At 40.3% G+C, this 19,037-nt stretch overlaps 1 protein-coding gene across 2 annotated transcripts in view; it reads right to left on the bottom strand.

The window, feature by feature from the left end:
* The window catches only part of ARMH3 (armadillo like helical domain containing 3), a 123,273-nt gene that overhangs the window by 79,847 nt on the left and 24,389 nt on the right, over positions 1 to 19,037 (bottom strand). For both annotated transcript variants that reach the window (XM_021536380.2, XM_021536381.3), the window contains exons 15-20: positions 15,864 to 15,965; positions 11,380 to 11,438; positions 10,013 to 10,078; positions 8,859 to 8,928; positions 7,336 to 7,396; positions 4,663 to 4,751 (exon numbers count right to left, since the gene is read on the bottom strand). In XM_021536380.2, the coding sequence (XP_021392055.1) occupies positions 4,663 to 4,751; positions 7,336 to 7,396; positions 8,859 to 8,928; positions 10,013 to 10,078; positions 11,380 to 11,438; positions 15,864 to 15,965 (447 nt within the window). The remainder of the gene's footprint in view (positions 1 to 4,662; positions 4,752 to 7,335; positions 7,397 to 8,858; positions 8,929 to 10,012; positions 10,079 to 11,379; positions 11,439 to 15,863; positions 15,966 to 19,037) is intronic.

Genomic DNA, 19,037 nt, shown 5'->3' with positions numbered 1-19,037 from the left:
CTATCCTTGTTATAAATACAGAACCTGGCAAAAAGATCTGAAGAGTACAAAAAGGGAAAAAAAAAAAAGTGTATTTTGTCTAGTAGCATTGTAGAAGTCTGCTTTGATAACCCTAACATGAAAAAGGAGAAAAATTAACTTCTTGATGGTGCTACGTATTTGAAGCACCCTTATTTTAACAGTGCATTCTGCATCTACCAAATTAACTAAACTACCAGATAAGGAACTACAGTGTAATCTTAAAACAATTTGAAAACTAATCCTCAACATTTACTAATGGCAATACTCACTGTTAATCTTACTTTGCATTCAACTACCCCAATAAATAGCTATATCACCATTATTATAATTCAGATTTTTTAGGCTCTACTCTTGCTATTAGAAGTCTTTATTAGCATTGCTTTTCTGTTTCTTTAAACACAGCTTTTGCTTAAAGCAAACCATAGCAACTGCAAAGAAGTTACCTGCACCCCCTAAGCTCAGTGTGAATTGCTCAAGCATTGCTAATTTTGAAGTGGGAGGAGTTGAAGAAATGAGGTCTTTTTATATAAAAAGCTTAAATGACTCATGAAAACTCTTCTGGCATAGCTCATACATGCTTGACAGCAACAGAAACACATATAGCACTGTCCATCACTCAAGTGCTGTACAAACCAGCCCAAGAACATTGGGCATAACAGGCTGTTTCTGAGACTAGTGAACTGGCTGTTCCCAAGTTTCCTAATAGGCTCTAGGAAAGACCTTACACTTGACATTCAATTAATCAATGTTTAAATATAATAAGATACCTGGCATAACAGTCCAGGAGACTTCCACTTGGCCAAAATGTCTGCAAGCAAACAGGTCAACAGGGTCCACTCAGCATTTCTGACCTTGGCCAAATTTCCAGGCTAGTACCAGCTAGTACCAGAATGGTACATTGTCAGTGGTGAAAAACCTGAAGATTTTCCATATCATTCAAAGGGAAGAGCTGCACACTAATCACTGGTGGAACAGAAGTGAACAGACTGCTGAAAAGGGCAACTAAATAGGAACTAAGATCAAGAGATATTTCTTGATCTGAATGTCTGGTCTACCTTAGCCAATCACTTTCATAGGTTAATCAGATTACAGTTGCTTTTCACTCTCCAGCTCTCTTTTTAAGATGTTCCAGAATTTAACTCCACTAGTGATCTGATATTTATTTTCACACTGATTTTAGCTAGAACCAGCTTCTACACACTACTGTTGCCACCCACAGATTTTCCTTTCTGTCAATCCTGCTTCCAGCTCTCAAATCCTTGCATCTTTCTCTGTCACCTAAACATTCTTGGTCATCTGGTCAGCACAGCCAGAGATTTATACTGCTTTGAGTGCCATTGCCCTGGTCCCTAAACTTAATATGAAAAAAATTTTCTAATAGAGAAGCTCAGGCTGGATCACATCCACAGATTGTAACAATATTGTTCTTCTTTAAGCTCAGATGTTGCAGCAGAAAGTTCAACAGAAATAAGATCATATGGAAACAATGTGCCAAATAGTAGCATATCCAAAAAAGTATAAAGTATCACAGACTGTATAAACAGTATGATATGTGTCCTGAGAGATGCCAAAGCACCTGGCTCCATTGCTTTTCTCTGCCATCACTGAAAATTAAAATCAAACAGAATAAACGCAGAAACTGTCAAAGTGCTGCTGGCCTTCCATACTGAAGACAAAGCATCCACAAAGGAAGAGCATCAATCCATCAGATGACTCCCAAGTGGCTTTCCTTAATTAGAGATTAGCTAACATTAGAATTGGCAAGTGAGCAGAAGGCTCCACACACAGCTACTGCTTCCAGCTACAGCCTTTACCTCCGCTCCTCCGCACCCGACACTGGCCACCTACCCCCAGTATTCTCTTTGTCTTCTCCCACTCAATTTTCTGCCTGAAAAAACTCTCCTCCTTTTATGTGCCAGGTAGAACTCTCTCCGTTTCTTTCAATACTTCCTTACACAAATTCCCTCCAGCTTCTTTGTTCCACTCAGCTCTGTTGGGGAGCCTCTACTGCTATTATCCACACTGCACCACAGGGACATTGCTTAAGTCATCACACACTTTGTCATTCCAGAAGACAAGTGTGGGCTTGAAGACCTTCTGTAAAGCACACCTGATGGGGCAACCTGGTATCTCAGACCTTACAGTGAACAGCTGCTCCCTTTTAGCTGTTCATGCAGCAGTGATAGCAATTCTTCAATCCAAAATAAAAGCCTGATGGTCATACAAGGGACAGAAAATACTTCAGAAGTCTTGTGCTCTGGTTTGGAATTGTGCGTCACACAGATCAAGACCACAGAAAGAGACATTCTTTCACATCAAAGGCAGCAGCATTCTGGGTAATCAAAATGCAACCTTGACAGGGTAAGAGTTAAGTATGAAACAGATCTCCAGACAGGGCTGGCAATTAGCATTTATTCTGCAACTTATATAGCATTCTAGAAGCACACCTGGAGCAGCCAGGACCTGTCCTTTTATAGCTGTATGTATCATTTCACCCAGGGTCTTCCAGCCTGCATAAACCACTTAAGCAGCTACAGAAGAATATCTCTGTTCACCTAAACATCCTATTTTAAAAAAATAATAATTTTGAAACATTCTGTAGTAGTTTACTCCCAGAAGAGGATCACCCAAAATACACAAAAATCTATCCTAAGTATGGAGCTCTTCAGCTGCATCAGGTGTGCCAATGTTTCAGTTCCTGCACAGAAACCTGACCAACCCAAGTATTTTTGTATTACTGCTTTGCTTTCAAAGCATGTGCAGTACTTAATACTTCTGAGGCACTTTATATTTCCAAAAGGTCTATGTAAACACCAGCTAATTAGACACAGCTAACAAGAATATCCCAAGATGCTGAATCTCAGTGTGTAGTGAGTATGTTAATTTTTTTCTCCTTCCCTAAAATAGGGAAAGTTAAGGATGCAAAGATGCCTATGAGTGTGCTCCCTAAACTGTGGAACAATACTTTCAAGCAAAAGGTGCTATATTTCAAACTTCCATTCTGCCAATGCATAGAAAAGACCCAGGCCAGCCTAGCCAAATAGAAATGGCTCTGGTTCACTGTAAATGCTAAGATATCACACACATTGTCAGATACAATTTCCATTTACAACAGACATCCACATGGTACACACTTGTCACCCTGTTCTTTCAAAAGTTTTAAAGTTCTTTTAAAAGTTTTCTATGCCTTCTAATGTTTACATATTTCTACTAAAGTTCCTCACACACTTGTCATGTAAATAATTATTCTTTGGCATTCTCCTTTGTGAGAAGAGAGAATAGACAGTTAGTTTAACCAGTGTGGTTGGACAGGTAACAACTTCATCCTCCAATCCACTATCACTTTTAAAATTCTATATATTATAAAGTCAAAAATAAAACTTCCTCTTTTCCCTCTTTTACATCTAGGGTAAATGTGTGAGTTTTTTTGTGTCGTAGTGTGACACACACTCATCTCCTGAACTGGAACTACACTACAGCCAAGGGGCTCTGTTGTGAGGAAAACAACTGAAAAGGAACCACTAATCCCTTAATTAGTGGCACCCACTTCACCTTCTGCAGGAATAATTTCGGAAGTCTGAATGGGCCTCATGTCACATAAGGTGAAAATTCAGTAACTGAAAATGACTCAGGTTGTTAGTTCACTTCTCAGCACCTACATCTCAGCTGGGCAAGGCTACTGAAGGAAGTACTCAGTGTCAATTGAGAACAGCTTCACAAAACACTGATCACTGCCTCCTTCAAAAGCCATCCTCTCCAATTTGTGATGGGAGTTGCATTACACCAGACAAGTCCCTGATCCTAGGTCTCAAGCACAGCTCCAGGAGTACACAATTAGGTCCGTGTTCCCTTGAATTTTCATAAAGCTCTTGTTTAAGCCACAACAGCAAGGGGATTAACTGTACTTTCCTGGCTGAGCTACTTCACTGCTTGCTGGATAAGAACTGAAGCACAGACCATATCCACCAAAGACGCCTGTTAGGTCTCATCATCCATTCTCCTACTCCCTTCCCCAGACCTCCCATGCAATGACTGCATCATAAGAGTCCTACAAAGCTGTCCACTAGATTATGTCAGACTCCACAATACTTATTTATCTATCTTGGGATGCAAGTGGCATGAACCAGACTATCTACCATCAACTCAAAGGTCAGAGTTAAAAGCCTTTCTTCCCTCACACTGACATTTCAAGGCTGCTCTCTCCAGGAGTTGCATACACTATTCTATGTGTGAGCATCTCTTGCAGTAAAAGGAAAAGCAAGGTCCATCTCCCTTTACCCAAGAGCCTACCTCCTTTCTATTCACAAAGATCTGAGAGAGAAACACTACTCCATAAAACATTACTCCAATTTCTCCAATCAAGTAAAGAGAGATTCAGGTAATGGAAAAGAAAAACAAAGACATTTGGATACCATAGTGAGCATGGAAGACAAGAAAGTAAATTAGCTACCATTATGATAATGAACTGGCTTTCCAAAGGAGGCAATTTGCATGTAGCAACTAAGAAGCAACATAAAAATCCTTTAACAGAACTGCTGTTTCCTTTTCAACCCTGCAGCAATGGAACAATCAGTCACGGCCACAAAACCACCACCAGCACTTTGGGTTTTTCCTATTTGACTCTCTGCAGAGGCCAAGTACCTGACCAGAGCTCCCTCCAAGTGTAATGAAGCCTCACTCTGCATTTCTTCTGGTAGCACAGCAGCTTGTGAACAATCTGAATGCACCGTCTGGAAAAGAGAGGGCAAAGGATTAATGACATTGCATCTTCCCACAATTCTACAGCAAGCCTGGAAAAATTGCTGAAATCAGCAGCAGGGAAATTCAAAGACAAATTCAAAGACTATCAGAGGAGGATGGGAGTTGTGACTTTGGCCTCCTAAGAGGAATCAACACTCACAAATAAAGATTCTGACAAAATGGAAAAAGGGGCCTGTATGCCAGTTTACACTCAAGAGGATAGGACTGACCACAAATGCATGTTTGCTGTTCAAGAAATACTTTTCACTCTCTGCTACAGTAACCTAAGGGCCTCATAAACTCTACAAAATTAGTTACAACACTGCATCAACTTGCAGTCTCCATATATCTGAGATACTACAAGCTATTGTAAAATTTGGCCACAATGGAGCTTCTCCATTTCTCTGGTCCCAGTGATGAGGCTAAAGGAAATGAGGGTGTCAGAAAAACTACAAAATTCTTAGTTTGAGGTGTACAGTTTAATTACGTTAAAAAATAAAATAAATATATTTCTATCAAATTTTCCAGTCTTCTTTAAAAAAAATTAAGTATGAGCTTTGGAAAGTTCATGCAGTACACTGCAAGCTTTGGAATCTCCCAAAATACAAGTAGTGAACATTTCAAGACTCCAGATCCTGTAGGTCTCTATAGCACTTAGTGTTCATACAGACTATTAGGTGCATAAACATTCTTCACAAATAACATCCAAATTAAAAATACAGTACAGTGAGTAAATTCTCTAACACTATCGTTACGGACAAGACAAAAAATATATAAAAATTTGAATTTGTCAGGCCAAGCGATTTTTAGATATTAACATATAGAAAAAACAGAAGGAAGACTAAAAAAAGGAAAAATCCCTTTCCTCCCAAATCCCTATTTCTCAAAAACACATTATCTCATTAAAACCCACATCTTTCTGAAGACCAATGACAGACACTGCACATCAGATAAACACGGAGAAATTAAATTCTAAAAATCTGCATGGAATTTATTCAAAATTAGGTGAAAAGTTCAAGATGAGGCTTTAAAACAAGGTTGTAGCAAAAAAATAAGCATAAGGCATGCATTATTCTTTTCAGACCTGTAGATAATCCCAAAAATACCACAGTAAGGCAAGAACTGAAACTAACTTTGAATAAAGGTTAAACTATTTATAATCACTGAGCTTGACATTAAGTGCTGCATTTCAAATTGGATTCTCACAAATTCAACCAAGAATAGGAAGCAACACAGCTAGGATAGATAGCTGTCTTCAGATCAGGAACAGCAACCCCTATGGGGAGAAACTTCCTATTTCTGGTATTAGTGGTACTGGTCAATGCCCAGCACCTTTTCACCTCTGCATCTGCTTGGCTGTAAGTCAAGTTATGAAGTTATCCATCCTGGTGTGGGGTCTCTGGTTTGTAAAAGTTTTGTGCTGAGGATTCATAATAGAAATAATGGACAAAAAGTACTTAATGTAAGGAACCTGGATTTCTCTCTTAAATATTAATATGCCCAGCCTTGTGCAGCTTCATATTGTCACCTCTTAAATGTACTGCAGAGAAGCATGACACTACTTGTGCATTCAGAACACCAACTTTGTCTGCAATGGGATGGTTTCAGACAGGAGTACAGTGAAAGGACTGCACAAACATGCCAAAGTAAATGGATACAAATGTACACTGATGGTTGCTACTGCTCATTATTTCTAGTGCTATGGGGTTTCTAGATGTGATGTTGCTTTTGAGTCCAAGCATTTCACACCTTTCTTGTGAAACTCCAGAGCATTACACCTATCTACAATTAGTTATGCAATTGTAATAAAAAAAATAAAATTCTCACAAACTCAATTGAACTCTACAACCCTTGAAAAGGAAGTGTAATTGCAAAGTTTTTTGGGCAAAATCAGAATATGCTGAAAAGTTACCTGATGGGAAAACATCCTATGTGTCTCTATCTTCCCTACAGAATATAGTGCTGTTCACACCTTGGGGAAATCGAGCACTGTACAAACAGTCAGAGTAAAGCCAACAAACTGCCTAAATTCTACTTCTGCCCTCCAGGCTAAAGCAGTACAAAGCACTGGAGAGGCCCCTGTGGGACACATGGAGTGCTCATGAGTAGCTCTGTCCTCTTGTCTCCTTTTGTCCATTGCTGTTTTAGCCCTTTCTGTTTAGCAGGCCATTTCAGGCTTATACCTCCCTCCCTCTCCCCACTGCCTTCCAGGCCTCATGCCAGTCATCCTCACTTTTTCAAAACTGTCTTTTCTGTTTCTAGACCAAGATTCATCTTCTGGGAAGTGGGGATTGCAGCAATGACTCTGTGTTATGAAACTTCTTTTAGACTGAAAAGCTCTTTGTGTTAGATCAAGTAGATTAGGAAAACAGTCTGAAATTCAATTGCTTTCAATTTTCTGGCACACAGAGAATTTTTGAAGTAGAAAAAGTTACTGTAAGAGTTCTGAAAAGCCATCCTGCTCCCCACCAGCCACAAAGGGTTATTTCAGCCAGAAGATTGCTCTATGAGCAGGATTCTACGTAAATTCAAACTTCAAATGAAATCACAGTGAGTTACCCCACAGACACTTACACATAGAGATCCATAGGAAATTCTTTCATCATGTGTGTTACAATGAATTCCACCATCAAATCTGACAGAAAAGAAAATGATAAAGTAAGTATTGAGCTGGCTACTGTTAGCTTTTAGTAGACTACAAGGAAGTCAAACTGCCCCACCTACCTATCTCTACCAGACAATAGTCTTACTTAGATGAAAGGGACTTCACTTTTTTGTTTGTTTGTTCTAAAGAATATTAGACATTTGCTAGAACTAGAAAAGAACCTCCTGGAAACTGAGGATATATACTGTAATTTGCTTTGAGGCACTGCTTCCCCATATGGTTTCCCCCACTATTAGTCAAATAAAGACTACACCATGAATTCTGATATTTACAATTGCTCAAGCAATATTTCAAGCCCTGTCACTAATGGAAAATTCCGTTAAGAAGCGCATTTTAGAAAATTATTCAGAAACAATGCACAACCTAGATGCTACTTAAAGAGACATTGTAAATAACATCTATTATTCCTAAAACAAATTCTGAAGCAAGTAAAGCTAGTTTGATCTCAATATAGGCTAAGCTTCTGCTTAAGACTAATTCGGGGAAAAAAGGAGAATGTGTCTAACATTTAAGTGCTTCCAGTATGAAGATAAGAGGCAAAGAGTATAGAAATACAATTGAGAGAACCTAATCAAAGATAACTGAATGTGTGTGGGGGTGTGTTCAACCCAACTTCAGCATGAAATGCTTATACCAAGCCACTGGTAACAATCATGAGCTGTAACCTCCTAGGGCAGTAACAGCCCAGCAGTGTGACTCAACAGTGACAAAAAACAGTGCAGGTGAAGAGTGTATGGGATCTGATAGCTCTAGAAAGATTCTTCATGCAGCTGTGTCTTGGCTTCAATAATCACATTTGAAAATGTTGAAGTCTAAGACTGCTTCTGTACCATCAGGCTGAACAGCTATTCAGGGATCCAGGCTCCATCCATTTCTGAACCCACATGTGCTTTTGGCCTCCACACTAACGAGAGTCACAACTTAATCATGTGCTGCATGAAAAGCTTTCAACTACGCCTCCATATCCACAGGCAAAACCAATCCTAGCTACTGACATTCCTCTTGTTTTTTTGGCTCAGAAAAGGCTCAATGCCAACACATTTACAATTATGTTTTTGTGAACCGTAAGTCTGACATCATCATATCATCTACAAAGTACTTGTCATTGCTACCACACTCACCTAAACGCTAAATTTATTAATCAACTGCCCTCCCTCTTGTTAAAAACTCAGTTCAAATGGGCCAAGCAGTGTCTGTAAAACTTTCTGTAAATGTATATACGATTTATTGCTCCAGAGCTGCAATCTTGGATTTCTATGCGAGATAGCCAAGCACAAAGATGGGCATGGATTGCTGGAAACATCTTTAGTATGTAACTGTCTTTCTTTTAAGTCTATCCATTGCTCCATTTAATCCTCAAATCTCACATTTCTAATGCCCAACGAGAGATGCTTCAGGAGCCACAAGCACACGGTGCCCTGACAACACTCACCGAGCACTGCACAAACCAGCGGGCGGCAGGGCAGGTTCTTGTCCGCTGCTTTCTTCCGATGCCTCATCGGCTTCAAACACACAAAGATGAAAGAAGTCAGCAGAAGCCTGAAGTGACAGTCTGTGTATTGCTGTATTTTTCAAGCTAACTGTACAATCAGCACAGGCTTCCTTTTGCCATTTTCTCCAGCTGCCATCTTACACATACTAACCCTAAAGGCCATGGCTGGAGCAAAACTGTGCCTGCGTTTCAGCATGCTGATACTGGGGTCTTGTTTCTCTAGCTGTGTGGCTGGAAGGCACTGTCCTACTGAGGGGAGGGACCCCAAGACAAAAACAAATCACACAGACATTCCTCCCCTTTGGTTAACATAGTGATTTGTTTCTGACACAGAAGTCTAATTGGCATTCTTAACAGTGTGTACAGTAGTCAATAGCTTTGGTGTTCATTGAACAGACCAGAAAGACAAACTAGATAGCAAATCCGTTGCCAAGGGGTAATGACTAGCATTCCTGCAGTATGGTCTCCATAAAGTAAAATGTTTGTTTCTTTCTTTAACAGTGACTTTCAAGTGCTGCTTCACTGTCAGATGAGGTGGAACTTTGTGCCAGTACCACAAAGACACAATGCATCAAGTTACGATAACCATTCAAGTTACTTGTAACTGCAGAGTTTCATGAGCCAGGTAAGGACACTTTCACCACAGGAAAAATCTCTGGAAAAAATACTTTCCTCCCTGAAGGTGAATTACTCCACCCAGAATGAAGCTAAAGCCAAATAAAAGCACTCAGTGTTAACTCCAGCTGGCTATTATGTATCACATGAGGGCTAATGCTTACTGGAGATTAAGGCAGAACATTCTTTCTACCACTGATTTCCTCAGAGACCTCCTAATACACAGCTCCTCACCAGCTAGGCAGGCCTCTGAATTCACTGACAGGGCAAAGAGCTCTTTGTTCTTTGAAGAATGGAGACATTCTGAGAGCAATTTCAAAATCATTCCACAACTACTGCATTTCTGACAGTATTTCCACATGCCTTAGCAATGTAGGTTAGATGTCTGTGATACAATTTCCAACATATACTTTCCATACATACTCAAACCCTCTGTGTTTGCATCCTAAAGAGAAAACAATCTGGAGGAAAAGACTCACCATTCTGTGTAGGTTTACACGAAAATTCATGTTGTCATCATGAAGAAAAGCATTGGCATATTGATCCTATTGAAAAGGGCAAGAAAAGGGAGGAGATATGAAAAGCTGAACACCCTTTGAAAGTTGACTTTCAAATCCCATGTGTCTCAGTGTCAAACTCCCAAGATACAGCCATCAAGCTATAAAGCCACCTGTCCATTTCTTCTTGTGCCACCTATGTTTCCAATCATACACAAGTAAACCTCTCCTGATCCCCATTCCACTTCAGAAAAATAAATTGCTAAGAAAACAAGCAGTAGTTCAGTCTAACTTTCTCCCCCTTTGCTCATTTAAACTCTGACTGTACATACCATGGTGTCACAAGTTTAACAAGTGTTCCAGGTGTATAAGAGGTGGTTCTCCAGCACCAGTTCTGTGACTGTGTGGATAAAGGTTTCTTCTGGCATTTTGATTCCAGAAGCTACTGCAGTACTAGCAGATAGGTTTATGAGCTGTTCCACCCATCAAGCAAATCTCAGCCCAAGACCACCTCTAAATTAAAGTCTTCTCCAGATAATGCACAACCAGAATAGGTAATAAATATACCCTCTCTTTAATATCAGAACCAAAGAATGCCCTTGTTATGCAGGAACAGAATTTCTTGTGTTATATGCAGTCACCTAAAGAGCAAGTGCCAAAACCATTTAATTAAAAAAATTTTAAATGTAGATTATTCCTTTTCAGGCTGCACGCTGAAGAAACATTATTACAGAATCCTTACACAGTCTATCAACCTTACTGCTTTTTATCCTTTAAGGATAAAAGGTCTTTATTTGCAAGCAAGCAAAATGTAAATGCCACATAAGCACAACCACCATTCAGGACATCAGTCAGCCATTAGGACATAGTCCCCATGAGACAGGGCCACATTCAGCCAGGACTGATGACATAATGCTGTGATGCTGCTTTCTCACCCTACTGCCACATTAGCTACTTGTCTTGCTTGTAGGGACCTACAAACACACGACTTACTTTCAGACTTGCATCCTTCTTTGGCAGAAGGGATAGGGCACAGCCCACGTTTACCATGAACAGCACAGAGCTGAAAGCCATTAGCACATTACTCATCTAAAAGCCACACCACAGGGTCACTCAAAAGCTAAGAGAGAAAAGGCTTAGGTTCACTCTTTTTTCTCTGCATCCCCAGAAGCTGGCTAACTCAAATAAGATGATCCAACTTTCAAGTTTCAAGTCAACTTTAACAGTACTGCATCAACTACATTAGCAAACATGGTACAAGAGGACCTCACCACTCAGTGCCACAGGAGGCAGGGGGATAGAGCCCTGTAACACACCATCAGCTGAGCAGCTTCACAGGAGAAACCTACCTCTGCAATGCATGTCAGGATAATGAGGCACAGCTTGCCACTGTGCAGCCGGTGCTCATCTGCAAAGGAGACAAAACAAGTCCTCCATAAGCCACACAAGCCTAGAAAGGCTGAAGAGCAAGTCAGCTGTTGCAGCAAAAGAAAAGCCCAGCCTGGAGATTCTTCACAGTTCTACTTCCTCCATGATAGCTAATAGTCTTAAGCACTCACCCTCCAGCCTGGCCACTAAAGCCCACCCACTTGTCACCAGTCTGCACCAACAACAAAGGTTCAGATTTGAACTTCAAACAGCATTATAACTACCCCCTGGGCTTCTGTCTCATTCAGTTTTACTTCCACAGATACTCTAAATACTGTCCTTCTGTCACAGCAGAGACACACTGTTCCCTCAGACAAGGTGGAAAGCAAAACATCACCTTTGCTGTAGGTTATGAAACAAGCAGCAAAGCTTTCGGAGAGGCACAGCACTGCATAGCAAAAGAATTGCTGACATTATGCTCTAAGTTCCAGGTTTTAACCCCAGTATTGAGAGACATGACTCTCTCTCTACTTTGCTCTTTGCAAAACCATGAAAGAAGGGAATTTGCAAAGACTTAGCATTTTAAGCCAACAGTTTCACCCTGATGATGTTTCACAACTTCTTATTCATCTCACAACTTCAAACAGCTTTTGCCTTGAATGATAGCTGGAGCAAAACAGATGGACTAAGGCAGAATAACACAACTTTTATTTGGATTATTTAAAACTCCTCTCAATTTTAACCTTGAATACAAAAAAAACCCCAACATATAGTCATGGAGTAACACAGGATAGAAGAAATCTCTGGTTCAATCCTCGCTCAAAGCAGGGCCAGGTAAGATCATGTTCTAGAAGGTACTGTCCAGTCAAGCACATTTAAAAATCTTAATTCTAAAAAACAATGTGCTTGGACCACACACCCCACAAAACCCACAAAAACAAACCAACAAAAAACAACACACTGATAACTAAATTCTGAGAAGGTTTAATGTTGCACATTCCCAAGATTTCCAAAAGCTGCTCTAAAGCACAGGAGTACTAAACACACCATCCCAGACATCTGCCTTAGAGTCAAGCTCAAAGAAGAGGGATATCTGAAACAGTCAGACACACTTTCATATAAAGCAGGAAACAACATCAGCCAAATTCCTTCTTTGCAGATGACTTTGACAAACACTTTGATAGCTGGTGTGTATACGTTAATTATAAAAACAGACAGAATGGGCTTAGCTAGGCTGTTCTCTCTAGCTTGACACCCGTTTTGTTTTCTTTTATATGCTGCTCAGGGACAGATATTTACTAACAAGATGTGCCCCAAAGTGTGATGATTTCATCTTGCAGCACTAAGTAAGGTGAAGAGGAATTTTGGAATGGGAGAGTTAAAAGCCTCTTCCATCTCCTTACTTCAGCTAAAATGCTTAAGTATGAAGTTTTGTACTTCAGCAAGAAGGAGAAATGACCTAGAATAAAACTGATACACAAGAGTCTTGTTATTTTTGTATTGTAAGGCCACCCTGTTTATTCCTGTAGGTGCTGCTACCACTTCTGTCTCTGGGGATCATGCTGTAAAGGCTCCTGTTTCACACCAGGGACTCTGCCCTCTGCCACTGTATTATGAACATCAGACCATTTTCAGGAGCTATGGGGCAGCTATGCTAGCAGTTACTTGCACACACACTTCACACTTTCACAGAAACCTTAATTAAAGCAACAAAGCAGACCACTTTCTACAGGGAGGTATAGCAGTATGAGACCTGTTTCACAGATGGGAGAAAATGACACAGAGGTTTTGTTTCTCCCAAGGCAGCTGCCTCTGAGTGACACAAGGGAGGATAACAAGAGAAGGATCTAGCAAACCATCTATTAAATTATGCTCTCTGGGACAGGACCAAAACATCTGTCTAGTCCTGGATGTGGGACAAACCAGTTTCCCCTCTAAGTGTTCTCACCTGTCTCAAGACAGAAGGAGTAAATTAGAATTATTTATTCCTCTTGTTATATTGGTATCACATAGAAGCATAGAATACTTTAGGTTAGAATAGACCTTTAAGATCATGGAGTCCAAACGTTCATCCAGCACTGCAAATCTCCCAGTAAACCATATCCCTAACTGCCACATCTACATGTCTTTTAAATACCTTCAGGCATTGTGACTCAAGGACTTGCCTGGGCAGTCTGTTCCATGCTTGATCTTATACAAGAAAAAAAATAAGGCAGTGCTCCACATATAAGGTCAGGAATACACCCATTAGAATTAATAAGTATTGGTTTGGAAGGTACACTTTTTAAATGATCAGTGGAGCTCACTGCATGAAGTGCTGTGGTGGGAAGGAGATCTGTCAGCTGCACGAATTTCAGACCTTATACAACTTAGAACCAAAGTAAAGAAAGAAAGAAAGAAAGAAAGAAAGAAAGAAAGAAACATCAACTCCTGTCTCATAACACAATAAAGTTATCTCTCACTGGCTTGTTTAGTAACGAATCCCTTCTATCAGATTTCGTTCAATCTGAAACTAATCCTGTGTGGCAGTTTCCAAGACCCTGTGCAGACTTTCCACATTACAGTGACTAATAAGGGCAGAAGTTAAATTGAAAAATATAAAATTGTTCCATCGGAGTCTTGGATCAGCAAGACAGACCCTGAGAAAAGCAAATGAGAGAGCTGGTAAGCCCTCCTCACGTGTGCAATATATTAAAATGACTGAGCCAAGACTGATGTGGTTTAGTTCAAAAGACAAAAGCAAGAGGAAACATGAAAGCAGACTTCAAATATGCAAGGGCTGACACATAGAAAAAGGAAATAATCCGTTCTCAATATCTATCTTGAAGAAGGTAACTAGTAATTAATTTAAATCACAGCAAAGAATTTAGGAAGCACACAAAGTTTTCTCACAGTAAGTATAGTTAAATGTTGGAATGGATAATCTGAAAATGGTGCTCCATTATCACAGTATATTCATCCAACCTGTCTGAGAAAAGATACAGGTAAACCTGATTCAGCCTTGGTTCCAAGGAGTTGTGGTTTAACCCCAGACAGCAATTAAGTACCATGCAGCTGCTCAATCACTCACAATGCTTCTCCTCTCCCCACAGTGGGAAGAAGACTTGGAAGTAAAAGGTAAATCATTTGGGCTGAGATAAGAACAATTTAATAACTGACATAATAATGATAAATCATCAGCGGAGTGAGAGAGGGTAATGGAACCAAAGAGAAACAAGTGATGCACAATACAGTCCATCATACAGTTGCTCACTGTCTGCTGCCCATCCCATCCCCAAACAACAACTGTCCCCTTCTGGGTAACTCCTGCAGTTTATATACTGGGTATGACATTCTATGGTGTGGAAAATCCCTTTGGCCAGTTCAGATCACCTATCCTGGCCCTGCTCCCTCCCTGTTTTTTGTGCTCCTCCTCACTGGAAGAGTATCAGACACTGAAAAGTCCTGACACAGGGTTAGCACTACTTAACCAGAGCCAAAATATCAGTGTGTTATCAATATCATTCTCATACTGAATCCAAAACCACAGCACTGTACCAGATACTAAGAAGAAAATTAACTATGTCCCAGCCAAAGCCAGATAGGGGTGCATGAAGTTCCTTCCGGTCCTAATTTCAATTATTACTTTTTCTTCAACTAGCTTGCTTACTGAACAAGTGCAGGACAGCCAAAACCAATTTCACTGCAAGCTAGTAGATAAAAGGAAACTGCCTGCTCTCTTATTCAATGCTAAGCATTCATGAAATTCAATAATTGATGTAACATAGCTCTGCAAAGATCTTCATATTTCTGATGTTATATCTAACTTAACAGCAAAAGTCGGTAACAGCTTGAAATACGGTGCAAAGATCACTTGTTATGTTCACACTGTGGTCCTGCCCTTATAACCACTGGGCAAAACAGCACCCTTGGGTACCCTGAGCAGGAGATTAAGCAATACTTCAATTCCAGCGAGCTGAAATTAACCCCACAGAAGTACAGGAGGAAACAAAAAGCACAACACAGAAAGATATTTTCTCAAGCAAATTACTGCCAGTGCAGTCTAAGTTGCTGCTGCCCTATTTATAATTACAGAGCTACCTGTTTAACCAAAGGACAAAGGAAGTACTTCCTTCTAATGATGAGCTTTGCCCTCTGAGTCAGTTTTTAAGTGTTCTTAAAAATACAGTTCTCTGGTCTCAGACTTTCCTCTTTCTGACAGATAGTTGTGAATCAGATATACTTGCACCTTCAGCACATAGACAGGCTTGGCTTTTAGGTATTATCATTTATTATTACGTTCTTTCCATACCTGACATCTCTCCTACTTTCCTAAGTCTTATCTCACAATAAGAAATCACTTAGTTTTTTCAAAAGGTGAAATCTTCTATCTTTCTATAAAGAGACTCCACTTCTATTTCTGGAGGCACTAGGCATGTTCTCATGCCCTCCTGCACTGTTGGCTGCATCCACAGAATTCACTCACCCTTTGTGTCTTGCATCACAATGGAGCTGTACTTCAAGAAGGTTATCAGCAGGTTGCTAGTTTGCACATCTGCATCCAAAGGCAGCTCTGCAGAGCTTATAACTGGAACAAAGCAGATAAGACACATTTATCCTATACAAATACAATAAATAACTATACAGATAACTAAGACACAGACTCACAGGTCTGGGGTATCATCAGCCTACTTGCAGGGCCACCTCACCTCCTCCTCCATGACAACCCAGGAAAGATTTTGTTATGAAGACTGGTACCATGCCCTCAGAGACCACTTCATCTGCTCTAAGTAAAGTGATATCCTTCCCTGTCCTGCCCCTGCTCCTCCTCCCAGGGAGATGACCCCACTGTTTTAGCACTTATCAACATGTCCAGCCTAGGGAAATCTGGATATTTGTACTGACACCAAATTAATTCTTTCAAGCAACACAGATAACAGTCACACAATTCTCATTTTACAAAGAGACGTGCCCAGGAAAGGCCCTTCTCTGTTTCAGCAGATTTTAAATGCGAGTTCCAGAAGGTCTGTGTCAATTCCATTCTTCCCTCTCAACAACAGTCTCTCTTGCAGAAGCAACACACAAGACATAATGTAACAAGTATTGCAGAGCCAAAGAGACAGAAAACCGAGGCCGAAACAGAAGATTTATAAAAACCAAGAAGCAAAAGCAGTCCCAGTTTGTGTTAGATACATCTTAACCCAGAAGGAAGCAGAAACATACTTTCCATACCGGCAGTGGTTCATTGGCGTTTCTCTAGGACACCAGCTGTACTTTTGCCACCTTAACAGTGGACATCATCTGCCTTAGACTTTACAATAAGCTATTTCATTTCCTCAGCTAATTGCACAATGTGCCTCCTCACTCGTTCCCCCATTCCCCATGCACCATCTGAAGCACTGAGTTTATGAGCTGTCAAGCCTCTATCATGTGACTGAGCCACATTTTTACTGATGACTGAGCCTGAGCTGTCCTAAAGGGCCATTCTCTGCCTTTCCATTTGGAAAGCTTTACGAGAAATATTGAAAGGGAGGAGAAAAATCAGCAGGAATCATTCATCATGCATTTACCTGCAGATCCTGACAGATAAGTCTGATACCATTTAAGATAAAGTAGCTCAGACAAAAAAAATCCCCAAACTGATGGAGCTAACCTAGGAATACTTCAGTAAAGCACTTAATACATTTATGTATAAAAAAAATTAAAAGTGAAGGAGATAGGTGGGAACCCAGAAAGAAATTTAAATTAAATTAAATTTCTTTCCTATTTCACATCAAAGACCTGGCACACAAAATACAATCAGAGAAATTACTGGTCTGGGAAAAAATTACTGCTTGAATTCTGTAGACATCAGTTCAGAGAATAATTTTTGGGGTTTTTTTCTGTGTGACCTGGACATAAGAAACAGTTGCTTGATAATGAACCTGATAATTAACCTGGCAGAAAGTTGGGATATGTAAACACAAAGGAGTATCAGACTGCACACAAAGAATGGGATACAAACAAGAACAATTAATAAACACAAGATGAAATTAAATAATGAAAGCCATAGGGTCAGGAATTCAGGGATTTATTTCCATGGCAAGCTGAGAGCTCATCAGCTACAAACAAAACACCATGATCAGATCACGAGGTGACAAGCTACCAACATGAAGGGCTCAGGAGTGCAGTTCTACAACATATATACAGAAATGCACTTCCAGCAGAAACACAAACACTGCAACGCCCTGCACAAGGTGCTGGTGAGGCCTTGTCTCAACCACTGTGAATAAATATGCAGAAGCTGTGTTCAAAGACAAAAAAACTTAAACTTTGACAAGTTTAAAGACAGGCTAGTATGCTGATCAGAAGAACAGAGTACCTTTCTTGTGAGACAGCAAAACACACAGGTGAGTAAATCAACACAAGAGGAACAGCGACCTCCATTTCAAGGGAGGCTTAACACCATGACAAATAGGTATGAATTGACAAGAAACCCAGGTTGTAAAGTTGAATATTTCTAACCAAGGAACAAGATGCTGAAACTGCCCCCAACCAGAAATTATTGGGAACAAATTTAACAGATTCAGCCAGAGTTTGATAAATTCAAGGGATTGTATGACGATACGCCTGCAAGCACAGGGCACCAGGCTCCAGAGTTAAGGAGACTTTTTCCAGCTCTATGCAACTGTCCTGACATGACAATAACATGACTGTTCTGGCTGCCGAGGGGGTGAAACTCACAGGTTCTCACATTCAGAACATCATAGATGGTTTGCATTATGATTGACCAAAGTCCCTCTCTTCTCATGCTATAAAGACAGCCTAAGACAGGGCTCCTTTTGCACCAGAAACAGATCTGCAGACCACTGATACAAACATCTTAAGTATTATCTCATCTCTTTTCTGCCTATGCTCAGGAATGCTCACGGCTTTTCTCACCTTTTAGGAAAGAAAAAGTTATTTATCATGAGACTGGATCTTGTAAGAAGTGAGGAATTACATGTGATTGTTGGATGACTAGCTTGGGGGCTCTGAGGGGAAATAATTTCATCCTGTACACAACGGTATTTTGGTTCAGAGAAAAGTCTGCTTCAATATAAAACACCTTGCAAAATTCCAGGCTTGTATTCATAACCATGTAATGAGGCAAGTAAGGCTTCAACTGGGGCAAAGGCAGGCACAGAAGGATGAAGGAGACAAGCCACCAGAATAATCCAGGATTCTTTAAACTGTGCAATGAGAGGCCCAGAGTACAGCAGAGGCTCTCATGGAACTCAGAATTACACAATCACCTTCAATACAAAACTGTAGCCCTTGGAAACAGCAGGTCAAATAGATCAATATAACTTCACTGTTTGAATCACATAAAAAAACATAATGGGGCTGTTAGGTTATAAAGGTTGCACATGCCCACGCATGTGCTGGTTTAGTCCATTCAGTCTTGAAGACCTGGGGCTCCTGACACATTACTAATGTGCCATGTCTGTTGGCAAAGTCTGTGCAATGAGACTGGAAGCTTTCTCACTCCCAATATTATGAATAGCTCAAAGATTTAGCTCAAAGTCTGAAAAATGTATTTATATCCCCAGTGGATCCTTCTTGAGCTGTTACAATGAACGTAGTGAATGAATATTTAACAACAGTAAGCAAACTGACATTTAGATAACTATGGTGACAG

This window comes from Lonchura striata, chromosome 7, assembly GCF_046129695.1.
Source record: "Lonchura striata isolate bLonStr1 chromosome 7, bLonStr1.mat, whole genome shotgun sequence".
Taxonomy (NCBI): Eukaryota; Metazoa; Chordata; class Aves; order Passeriformes; family Estrildidae; genus Lonchura; species Lonchura striata.
This window is presented reverse-complemented; position numbering and strand designations above follow the sequence as displayed.